The sequence below is a fragment of the Agrilus planipennis genome, unplaced genomic scaffold (genome assembly GCF_000699045.2).
Source record: "Agrilus planipennis isolate EAB-ADULT unplaced genomic scaffold, Apla_2.0 scaffold44, whole genome shotgun sequence".
In the NCBI taxonomy this organism is placed as follows: Eukaryota; Metazoa; Arthropoda; class Insecta; order Coleoptera; family Buprestidae; genus Agrilus; species Agrilus planipennis.
In genome coordinates, this window is record NW_020438939.1 from 963,245 (window position 1) to 976,622 (window position 13,378).

The 13,378-nt window shown below is 33.4% G+C and overlaps 1 protein-coding gene across 1 annotated transcript in view; it reads right to left on the reverse strand.

The window, feature by feature from the left end:
- The window catches only part of LOC108733464 (protein dead ringer-like), a 198,392-nt gene that overhangs the window by 53,138 nt on the left and 131,876 nt on the right, over window positions 1–13,378 (reverse strand). The window contains exon 4 of the mRNA XM_018464638.1: window positions 4,585–4,657. Coding sequence (XP_018320140.1) covers window positions 4,585–4,657 — 73 coding nt within the window. The remainder of the gene's footprint in view (window positions 1–4,584; window positions 4,658–13,378) is intronic.

Consider the following 13,378-nt stretch of genomic DNA (forward strand, 5'->3'; position numbering starts at 1 on the left):
CTGCAATAATTAACCCTCTAATAGGCCGAAGGAACACCATTTGCATTGTAAATTTTTTGACATGTAATTTATTAAACCACCAAATAAAGAAATAAATAAAAATAGAGTCATAAAAAGAAAACTGGTAAAAAGTATATTTTATCTTTGAGAAGTTTTTCGTAATTTCAGAGTCGTTTTATTAGGGCATTTCTAGAATCATGAATCCACTAGGGATTAAAAATAATTACCTACAAAAGCAGCAATCGAGATAAAACATCCGGAGTTTTCAATATTGCAGTACGTTATATTGGTCAGGCAAACAGGTTATTCAGCGAACGAATTAAAGAGCACAAGAAAATGCCAATATTTCAACTTTCCCAACTATGAAATATTTCTTCATCGTTACAGTACTTCTTTTCGTAAAAATTTCATTAGTTTCAAATTCTCCCTCGGCTTTCCCATCTCATACCAAAACTAGTACCTACGTATTTAAGAATATTTGTATGTACTTACTGTTAAGTTCTTTCTGTTTAACGTTTTCTTTGTTAGTGTTGTATTCTCTATTGCTATAAAAACAGTATCAATACACTTGGAAAATTTAAGCTCAATCGGGAAATGGAAAGTGGGTGAAAAAATCGATCCTAACTAACTGTTGAAGCCAAATTAATTTTTTTATACTTCGCGTCCTGCTGATTAACGCTTTATTATTGCGGGGCCTCTTTTCTAATTTTATTTTATTTTAGTTTATATATTGCATTGTTATCGACATTACATGTGTGAAAAAATTTATCCTATTTTTACTTACTACAATTACCACAGTTGAATCCCAATAATAAATAAAGTAATGCCAACAATATAATAAATATCTTGGTTAAAAAGAAATTATATTTCCAAATATTAAAAATAAAAAACGTTCCCTACAAATGCATCCTTCCAGTACTAATATTTCTGTATAAGGATTTCAGTCACAATTCAATCTTGAATCATTAATATTCAACGAGAAAGTTTGTACGTTGTATCACACCTACCATTTACTTTAATGTTGATTATATGTTAACTGATAATTAACAGAGAATAGCCCGCTTGATTAAGTAGTTACTGGTTTAATTAGTACCACGTTTTATAGTCGCATTAGTGGTAGTTTGTGAACCAAACCGGACCCGTCTTTTGATTAGTAAACCCATCTTACTTATTATAATGAAGCTATACAACATTTATGTAACATCCTCAGGTAGATTATTTTTAGCAGGAGCCCCTTTTTCGTTAACTAAAATTTACCACCACTGTCCGAATCCTTGCGTGCCGTAGGAGCCGCAGCTACTGTTTAGTAATGATCTAAATACGTGCAACAGTTAGTTCATCTTTATGATCACTGTGTAACATGATGGTGACTACACTGACTTTCCTGCATGAAGGATAATAACTTAATTCAATTGATACTTTATGAAAGAATGACATGTAATAGTGTTAATACATAATATAATTAATTAATAGATAATAATGTTTATTAATTCTTCTAGTCAAAAATTAAAACGATCATATACATCAAGATCGATAAGAATCATTGTTACTTTTTAACTTTTTATAGTCAAGGAGTTATATTACGGAATATAGATATAATTATCCTTTAAAAAAATGATGTCAAATTTCTCACGATAACTATATAATTGATGCTAAGCATTTTAAAATGATGAAAATTTGAAATCTTTTTCTATCGTTTATTCTATTATTGTTAAAGCTATTTTAATATATTTTAAAGTGCATTTGCGTCTATTATATTTACCTTGAATAAAAACCAGTAAAAAAAATATTAGTTAGCTGTAAGATAAAACAAGTAAAAGAGAAAGCGAGCTTTGAAAGCTCTATTAGTTGAAGCAGCTGTATTATACGTTGATGCAGTCCTCATTCGATAAAGTTATAGAAGTTAAGAAAATAAAAATTTATTTAGTAAGTAGCTTTTTAAAGAGGTTGAAACGTTTTTGCTTTCTTCATTTTAAAAATTTACAGATATCATTGCACATCAGTAAATTTTCGTCAGAAGATCATCTTAACTGGGGTTGCAATCCGTCCGGGTTTCCCCGGATTTGTCCTAGTTTAGAGGGCATCCGGGGAGCGTCCGGGGGGGTCTTCATTTGTAGTCCTGGTTTAAAAATTTAGTCTTAAAAAAAAGTCTTGGGCCGCCCGCCACACACGTAAAAGAAATCTAACTGATTATTAAAACAATTTGTAACAAACTGTAATAAGATTCTGTTTTGTTAGGTACATTGAAAATGATGATAAAGAATGACTAAATTTAATTTTAAGGTCTGACAATAAACAAAAGGGTGATTTATGACATTTTCAACTGTTTTTGGTTACACTGATTATGTTTAAAAAAACCTGTTGACATGTCCGGGTTCTGGACTCTAAAATCCGGGGTTTTCATGCGTCTTGTCCTGGTTTCCAAATTTTAGAGATGGCAACCCTAATCTTAATAGTCCTTTGATGCAGTTCTCATAAAAATGCATGCTAATTTGTTTATTAAATATTTCTTGAAATTTAGCAAAGATTTTTTGAAATAAATGATTGTTATTTTGTCTGCGATATTCTTTTGTATGACAAACATATATGTTTTATTTAAATTATTGTTGTACCTAAAGAAAATTGTAAAAATACGAAAATGGAATGTTACTATATTTTTCACAGAGATTAAACACCTATAAAAACAAATACACTTGTACATTTACTTATTGTTAGCGACTTAAGCGTGACAGGACAACCTCATGGTACAATAAATAAAATTCTGCTGACTATCCGTCCTTTATAATAAGGCCTTATTCAAAATAAACCTCTTTTCTCGAAAGTTACAGCCGAGGACCGGATGGAACAAAACAAAAAACACTTAATGTGTAGGTACCAAGCACCGTACGCCCCCCATAGCCACCCTGATGGGACATCCGACTTTATACGCATTGAAAGCAAAATACAGAGGATTTATGGTATTACGGACCTTACTTTGATGCAGATTGGTTTTTGTTAAATAAATGGCCGATTCGAGGAAGTGACAAAACCCGAACAAGTTTTAAACACAGCGGGATACGAAACTATAGACTGGCATCGCTTTGTATATATAGGATAGTAATATTCACTTCTGGTATTAATAGTCGATAGATATTAAGTATCGTAAATCAACACCCAAAATAGCTAAATACGAACGTATTTATTGCATGGATTTTAAGAAATTCAACTTTTCACTGCGACTTATCCGAACTATTGAAAATCTGTTCTTAAAATGCATAGGAATGGTATTGAAAAAAAAAATGATTATGAAAAATCAGACACGAAAGAAAAATTTTGAACCAAATCGGAAAGATGATTAATCACTTAATTGATTAATTAAGGTAATCGCCAGACATACCGATTCTACGTTAAAAATAATTGGATTTCTTATAATTTACCTATATTTAGAATTTAACTTTAAATTTTCCATAGATAGAGCCAGGCTAGTCCTAATATCTACATAGAAAGTAAATTTAATTGCAAATATTTTTTTTTTTTGAAAAGCTAAACATAAAAGTTAAATTTTATACTTCTATTTAAATGCTGATATATTTATTTAGTCGGTGTAGAGATACAAAATAATAATTACGCATTTATTTAAACACTGCTTTCAATTACGTATTGAAATAACTTTACCGTGCAGTGCTGTTTCTACCGGCCGGGGTTTGAACTACCCCCATTAGCGAACAGTGCCATTGCCAGGTTATTTAGTATGTATGAAAATCAGATCCGACATTAGTCTTAACATTAACAATTAAACCAAAATGAATTAATGAAAATAGCAGTAGTAACGACATTTTTTTTGTATACCTACGATATATTTATGATACATATTTAGACATGTATCTATGGTGCATTCCTAGTTGGAGATGATTATAAAAGAAATAATTAAATCCTTTTTTGTAATTAAAATGTAATCATCATTCGTCACTCGCACCAGTTGTCTAACGAACCAAGAAGTAGGTACTAAGATAATAAAGGCGTAGCATAGACAGAGTAGGACTTAGCTACTACAAAATGGATATCGGATCAAATAAATTTAATTTGAACCAATTAGATTTGTAAAAATGAATCTTCATAGTAAAATTTAAATAAAATCTATTTTTTTATAGAATAACAATTTTTTACGGGAGTACAATTTATAAATTCAACATAAACCAATGTTTTGCTCAATAAATTTTGAGTTTGTTTTTCGTAGTTATCAAAATGCACACGCGTTACAGTCAGCAGGAGATATAAAATTAGGCTGACGATCCGTATCTATAGTATAAAATTATTGCATTTGTTGTAAACATTGTCGTATTTCCGCAAAAAGCACAAAGTTTCTAATGGAATAAGACATCTCTTTCATTCAATTCCGCAGATTATACAGAACAACGAAGCACATTAACATTATATCTTTATATAAGATAAAGAACAGATTTCATGTTCAGTTCATATGTTTCAACTAAAAGTAACAATCACCAAAAAGCTTCGTGTCTGAAATGCCTTTAATCATACGCTTTGTGCCTAATGAGAAAGGTCCTAAAACCGGTCCTGTCGTTAAATGCTTAAAAGAAGACTTACCTCGTTTCTGCATAAATGAGAAGAGATCGTCAAGGAACTCCTTCCTTTTGGGATCGTCGTTAATTTCGTATAACTGCAAAAGAGAAAGAAGTAATTAATAAGGCCTTCAGCCTTAATAGCGGCGCAAATTAACAACAAATATTTTTATATGGACGCCCATCAGAAACGATTCTCCTTCAGCACCTTCAATTTAACCTTCACGATGAAAAATTGATAAAACGCCCACGCCTATACGATCAGTTATTTATATCGCTTTTTTCTCGTGTTTTTTAGACAATTAATATTGCTTGATGAGCCCCGTCTGTCTAAGTAAGTACCCATCCTATCTGCTACACTCGGTTCTTCTTCAGCTTTGCTCAATCATATACATATAAGATGATTAAAAACCGACCGAGATATATCACGCATTTACAATTATTAATGTCCAAGGAATCATCCACCTCAGTCTAAAGCCGCGAAGACTTACGAACAGAGTGGTTAATATTCTTTCGGACTTGTGGGTTCTGCCGGCGTGATTGTATTCCTTGATACCTATATCAATGTCAGAAATCCAGAAATTTTTAAAGACATTACTTAACTACTGTTACCTTCAAAATAAAATTATCAATAAGGACATTAAGTACAAGCCAAATTAAGGAAGAGCATTAAGTTCTTGATCAGCTAAACAATAAATTTCGAAGTAGATAAATGAAGTCCTCTTGTAATACTTTCTGTTTCTTGAAGAACGCTTAGGATCCCTAGATTTGTCCATGAAAGTCGAAGTATATATTTCAATTCAATAGGCAAACTCATTGGGTAACACTATTTTCATAGTAATTCATTAATTACTATGATTCATGTAGTTTTGTAGCATTTAACTTTTTTAAAGGAGTCCTCAAATCTCCATTGTATACTCATACAAAGGAGTTTGTCCTGACTGAGTGATAATAATCAATACCTAGCCGAAACTATAGGATCGATTTAAATGAAATATTGACAGCACATTGTGACTATCACATAGGAGAGCACTAAAAACGGATTTTGCGAAAATCGCATTTCTAAAGGATTGAATCAAAGCAATACATTCCTTCAAAAACTCAAATATGCACGTAAAAAACGCTAAAAATGTGACTTTTCTGTACGTCGGAGTCTGTTACGCCACATAGGTACTTTTAAAAGATCATCAGTATCGGTGAATCAACTGCTTTTTCCAATGGGATGCACAGTATCGCAGTATTTTAGAAGTAAGTACAATTCTGCGTCAAGACGAAACAAAATCTCCAAAAGTCAATTACGGCTATAACGCTATAACACGGTATTATTAAAATGTTCCAGAAAATTGAAATTTAATATGAAAATTCATATTCAATTTTTAACCACTACAAACTACCTCAGGTAAATGAGGGAAAATTTGCTGATGTTGTCACACCCTCGTCGGGAATCGAATTCGGGACCTTTGACCACTAGTGGTCAGAGCATTGGTGCGTAAAGCCAAAGGTCCCGGGTTCGATTCCCGGCGAGGGTGTGACAACAGCAACAAATTTTCCCTCATTAACCCGAGGTAGTTTATAGTGGTCGAAAATTGAAAATGAATTTTTACATTAATGTTTGATATTAGCCACTATTAAATGTCAAAACGTTTCATATATATAATTAAAATTTCTCATAAACTATTGGCAACAGATGTCAATAACTTTATTAGCAGAAAGGAAATTTAATTTTGCATCATATTATGTGATAAAAAAATATGACGGTCGATTAAAAAAAAAGTTATTCCTATTTGAATTTGTAAATATTGATCATCATCATCATCATCATAAGGTCATCAGTCCTAAGACTGGTTGGACACGTACCTCCACTCTTTCCTATCCTGAGCTAAACTTCATTACGTATTGAAATAACTTTACCGTGCAGTGCTGTTTCTACCGGCCGGGGTTTGAACTACCCCCATTAGCGAACAGTGCCATTGCCAGGTTATTTAGTATGTATGAAAATCAGATCCGACATTAGTCTTAACATTAATAATTAAACCAAAATGAATTAATGAAAATAGCAGTAGTAACGACATTTTTTTTGTATACCTACGATATATTTATGATACATATTTAGACATGTATCTATGGTGCATTCCTAGTTGGAGATGATTATAAAAGAAATAATTAAATCCTTTTTTGTAATTAAAATGTAATCATCATNCTATTCTTTCCAATACCTCTTCATTTCTAACCATTTCTACCCACGATATCCTCATCATCCGCCTATAACACCACATTTCGAACGCTTCTAACCTTTGCTTTTCCGCCGCTCCCACTGTCCATGTTTCGCACCCGTACAAATATTGATATCGATAAATTTTATGGTACATCATTTTTAAGAAGTATGTACCTGTGTACATAATAAAACATGTAAATGATAAGGTACTCCTTTCAGAAAAGAAAAGTGAAAAGCGCATCCCTCAACTGTTTTCGGGGACGATGATTTCAAAGTGGCGCAAAACATTGCAAACGTCAAGTTGGTTGCCCAATTTTTGTTCCATCTTTCGTGCGTAGAACGGGTAATTTGCACTGACTTTCCAAAACGTTACATGCTTTTTTATACGCACATAGGTATAATAATGACAATAAACGTACAAAATAATTGAGCAAATAGGAATAAACCAATGAACAATTGTGTCCAAGTCCGAATGTGCTATCCTCTCATCTGATTTGGTCATGAAAAGTATGCTATTTTTACGGGTAAATACAGAAGGGTTGCTTTTCTCAGAATTTTGTATATTTTTATTAGGCCAAAAAACGCCGTATCTCGCGGAACCTCTGTGACTTTTCCACGGAACCCATTTGGGAACCGCTGCTCTAGATTACGACCATTTTCATCGTTATACGCGATATTAAACAAAATATACTGCTGGGGCGAAGCCCTGAGGGATAACCGCTACTTATGATATAAAACGAACAATCACAAATTGACTAAATTACAGAAAATATAGTATTCCATTGAAACTTTTTCGCAGAATTTTCTCACGGTCAAATAGAAGATGGTTTACAAAATAATTTATTCTAATGTTAATTGCAGTTCCTGTAGAGACGTGGCAGACCGTTGGCCAGTTCAACCAACGGTATAGTTCAACTGCAGCCGTAAATTCGTAAGAATTAAACAGTTACTAAATAAATTACAATTTTATTAACGAATCCCTTGTGTTGCACACACGATTACGTTTTACAGAATGTGTAATTGTGTTCATTACGTATTTGTTTGGCGTTATGATTTCTCTTCCGTCCAGATATTTTGTCGTATTAGAGTTGCAGTTGTGGCGTGACCCGAAACGTCGCGTTCCCATGAAGAAGATGCATAAGTTCCACGTTTCAACTCTCCGGTATAGTTCGAAAGAAGTGTTGTAATCAAGTTGAATTCGTGTCCGACATAGGGCATAATAGTCGATTCATGTTACTGTTACAACTAAATGGTGTAATGAGCGTTCACATCATGTTTGCAGTACCTCCAGTCCGCGTCCCTCTTTTATGATAATGGGAAATTGAGAAGAAATCTCAACGATAATATTTCTCCGTTAACGACAATTACGTCGGGAAATTTTACACTTTTACACATGTACATATGCATTCCTTCGCAGTTTATAACCTCTACACAACACATATTGTACGTACCTACTTAAATTAACAGAATATATTAAGAATTATAGGGTTGTTCGGAAAGTCATTTCGTTTTTTTTTTGTGAAAATGAAAGACAGTTTTCGTATAATAAACAAATACTTTATTAAATTATATATTGACCGTTCTGGTCCAACACCTTTTGCCATCTTTCTGGTAGTAGCATAATTCCACGCTCATAAAATTTTTGGTCTTTGCTGGCAAAAAACTGATCGAGGAGGTTTTTGACCTCCTCATTTGAGGTGAAGGTTTTACCGTCTAAAAAATTTTGGAGTGACCGGAACAAATAATAATCCGATGGTGCCAGGTCTGGAGAATATGGTGGGTGTAGCATTGTATCCCATTCAAGCTGTAAAAGCTTTTGGCGAGTGACCAAACTTGTGTGAGGTCTCGCGTTGTCTTGGTGAAACACTACACCTTTCCTGTTGATTAGTTCTGACCTTTTCTGTTGAAGTGCATCATTCAGTTTGTCCAGCTGATGACAGTAGACTTCCGAATTAATCGTTGTGTTATCCGGTAAAAGCTCAAAAAAAACGATTCCTTTAAAATCCCACCAAACAGACAGCATCACCTTTTTTTGGTGAATATCGGCTTTGGAAATGGTTTGAGCCGGTTCATCTTTTTTGCTCCATGACCTCTTGCGTTTGACGTTGTTGTATACAACCCATTTTTCGTCCCCAGTGATGATGCGCTTCAAAAACGGATCATTTTCGTGACGTTTGAGAAGCGAATCGCAGACGTCAATGCGGCGACACAGATTTCTCTCTGTGAGAACATGGGGAACCCATACATCGAGCTTCGAGGATAATCCCAGGCCTTTCAAGTGGTCATAAACTGTTGAATTTGATAAATTTAACCTCAATCCGATCTCACGTGTTGTTATTCGCCGGTTCACATCAACTAATGCCTTTATCGCGTCTTTATCAGCTTCAACCGGCCTTCCCGAACGTGGTGCATCTTCGACATCAAAATTGCCGGATCGAAATTTAGCGAACCAGTTCTGGCACTGGCGTACTGTCAACACACCTTCTCCATACACATCAGTCAATTTCTTTCTGGCTTGAACAGCATTTTTACCCTTTCTGTAGTAAAACAGTAAGATATGTCGAAAATGCTGCTTATCGCTCTCCATATTTAAAAGGGCACCAACCAAAAACTACTGCGTAGAATTAATTGGAATTTTTCACACACAAGCCTTGCTATATGAGCTCTCAAAGCATATAAAAATTATACGGCTTAAATGTGAAGCTGGGTGCAAAAGAATACAATTAAATCCTCTGTCGGGAAAAAACGAAATGACTTTCCGAACAACCCAATATTAAGAATTACATTGAAAAGGGTGACGAACGTTGGTGACTGTAACGTCGCACCTTACAATACAAATATTTATACCAATTGTTGCTTCTACATTTTTAAACGTTCATAAATTTGCTTACCTGTATAAACTTTCTCATTAAATTACACAAAAAACACTTAATCGCAAATCGCGTAGACTCAGTTAATAGAGTAAATAATTGCTTTGAATATATTACTTGCAACATTTCTTCTTTGTATATTATTGCATGTACCTGTCGGTATCGGTTATTGTCTTAGTAAGAAAGGTTAACGTTTGATATATTAATTTACCAAATAGTAATTATTATTTAATGAGCTCAACCTTTGCCGGATAAGAATGATTTATTAAGAAACAATACACCGATACGTACACCCGTTTATCATAATAATCAGTAACACTTTTGTAAAATACATACATACGTACATGAGCATATCACTAGTTAATTAATCTAATATAATTCAATGAACTTTGAAACTGTAAATTTGTTAAAAAAGTTAAATAATACATGCTCTTATTCGAAAAACGTATAATCAAAAATCAGTAATTGCGGAAGACCTATTGTTTGAGTTGACCAATCAACCCTGCCATGGTGTTAAAAATCAACATATACATATAATAGGAAGTGTTGATGCATTCCCATGTTTCCCAATTTACGACTGCACCGTAATCTTGGGTGCAAAATACAAGATCAGCCTTCAAACTACATATTTACTTTCTAGAAGTGTAATAAGATAGTCAGTCCCACCGCGCCTTCCAGCTCGCTACTCCCTTGCAGGGAAAATAATTATATTAATAGTATCAAGCAGATTCATTCGTTTAACATAAATATAACATTCAATCGTGTAGTATTCACATATAATACAATATTCAACATAAAAAGAAAAATGTCGAATTTTTGCGAGAAGACAATATTGAGCAATCAGTAGAGTGTTGTACCCGAATTTTCTAAATTCGTTCGGTTTTTAAGGATGATTCCCGATTTTTCGTACACGAATGAATGAATGTTTTCAACAGTAAAACGCCTTGAAAGTTACATTCGATCAATGGTGGGTCAAACAAGATTGAATCATATTGCGGCGTTGTATAGCATATTCATCATGATGTTGACGGAATTGTTCTTGAAAAACTGATAAATGAATTCATTTTTCGAAATACGAAACAAACAGCACCTTTCTTCCTTACTTATACGCATTCTTTAGACATTGTTGTTCTTTTTTATATATCGATTTTTTTTATGTACCAAACTACACCGCGACACCTCCCCTCATTCATACTATTTAGCGGATTTATACAAAATTCGTTCATTTACTACCAATACAATGGCCAATTTTTGCGAAAAGACAGTAGAGAGTTGTTCTCGAATTTTCTAAATTCGTTTCGTTTTTTATGACTATATTCATTCTCATGTTGACGGAATTGATCTTGAAAAAACTTATGGACAAATTCATTTCTTGAAATACATACATTAAGTTGTCCATTTTTGTACATCGACTTTTTTTGATGTACGAAATTACATCCCCACACCTTCTCGCCCCCTATTCTCCTACTATGTATTAGAATTCAACAGATGAGTTGAATTTGTGCCCCCGGGTCTGTAAACATGAATGACGAAGAAGTAAACAAAATTTAAAATTTCAGTATCTCACGCCCTGACGTCTATCCATCGACTATCTATATTAATGTGCAAGAAATTACATTTGACACAGTTCCACATAGAATTTTGAATTAATCATTTTACTTGCACTACGAGACCTTCCTTTTTGCCAAAATCAAGCTTCTAGAACGAATAATCTTTTCTGTCTTTACATTTCAATATACAATATACAATTACTTATTAAAACCATTCGAAATCTCTTTAATAATTACCACTTTGTAACCACTGTGATTAAGTTATTGGGCCCACACTTGACTTATAGAAATAATAATAAATTGTTATGAATATTAATAATATCAAACCAATAAATACAATCAACTGTATCTAAAGATAATAATATTGATTGTTTTAATTTTTTGTGTTCCTTATTATCTTTCAATTTGTAGAAATTTCTGAGATTCTTGACCGTGGTCGCTGGGATTTTACTTTAGACCAACAAGCCCGGAAAAGAGTAGTAATAGTAATAATAATAAATAGACGTCGGCCGTGAAAGCCTACATATACGCATGCATCTTAGGATGTTTTAAACCCTTAATTAGAGCCTCCTGTTTAGAGTTGCCACCCGTACTTTACTATAAAGTATTGTACTCTATTTCGACTGTGCGTACGTTATATTTTACAAGACATATAAAGTACGCAAAAATACTTTATTTATATTATGCTGAGTACTTTTTTTTTAACCTTTCAGTAGAGAAATACATTATGTAAAGTCTGAAAAGATGGCAACCCTACTCCTGTTCCTGGCACCGCTGTCAGTTTCAAATTCTACCTAAATCTTTTGCTTGCACTAATGTGATTTTCAAATAAACAATCCCGTAACAATACAGGTGTAATTATACGTTTATTGTTTTTATCTTTAATCTTTGTATTTGAAGACTACTAGTGATCGCAATAATGCGGTGGTTGACGTCGATTAACAAAACTTCAATAATAATCGCCTGTAATGTGGTGTTAAAACACCGGTCATTGTTTCGAGGTGGGGTTGTCGAGGTTAAGCGCGGTCATTAATAACCCTGCTTAACTAATCTGTCTACGGCAGCCATCCATCTTTACAAGTTACTCCGGTCGATCGCTATAGGCCGCAACGGCCGACATCGGGTCCGATCCGGCGTACCGCGCCTGAAGGGATCGTTGGAGATGGGACTTCGTGATTCTGTACAGGCACACCGACCACAGTATTCAAACAGCACTAATTTGCACGAAAAAGAATAGATTTGCATATATATGTACACGACACGCATTTTCAAAGGGGTACCGAAGGGGACCTGAAGGGTATAACATACTCCTCCCGATATATATGTAGGACAATAGGGCATCAATGATATCTTTAACATTTACAGTTGTTGATTTCAAAAAATAAAAGTAAATGCTTTTGGCAAACTTTAGTAACGCAAATGATAAAGGAGATTGGTCGGAAAAAGTCATTCTTGACCCATGCTGAGGCCAAAAAACATTTTATGCTGAATTAAATGTTTTTCACAATATCCAATTCTGGAAACATAAGTAAGTTTGAAGCTGTGAAGACATCTGATTTATCATCATTTTTTAAAGCGTATACAGTATCACTTTGCTTTTTGAAGATTTTAATCGTCGGTAACTAATTCGCGCACCGAAGGTTTCGTGGAAACTTGTAGGTACCTATGTAAATAGATCGTCACTTAAGTCGAGCCTTAAAGATTTTTTCCACTTCCTCCGAGTATGATTTAAATTTCCATCTAAGTATAGTTTAAATTATAATTCATTTCTGAATATCATAATTTAAAATAATTTTTAAATTATTGTTATATGTTACTTGTACTTATAAATTAATCAAATAACCTGCTTTCCTGTTTATTCAAGGTATAAAAACTGAAATAAATCAATTTTTATATTAAGAAATCGGTTTTTATTGTTTTTCAATACGGCGTACCGTTCTGATCGATTTAACGATTTGAGAGTTTATTCTACATTGGAAATGACATAAAAAAGTTTATTTCAACATTGGCTGTTTTTAATGATTATTATAAGTATTATAAGCTGTTATTTTTTCCGAGCAAAGCCCTTATACGTCTCTAACGTTTATAAATTTCATTNGTTTTATATAAAAAAAAATCAGTTTTTATAGTTTTTCAATATAGCGTACCTTTTTGATTGATTTAACGAATTGAGAAGTTTTCTAC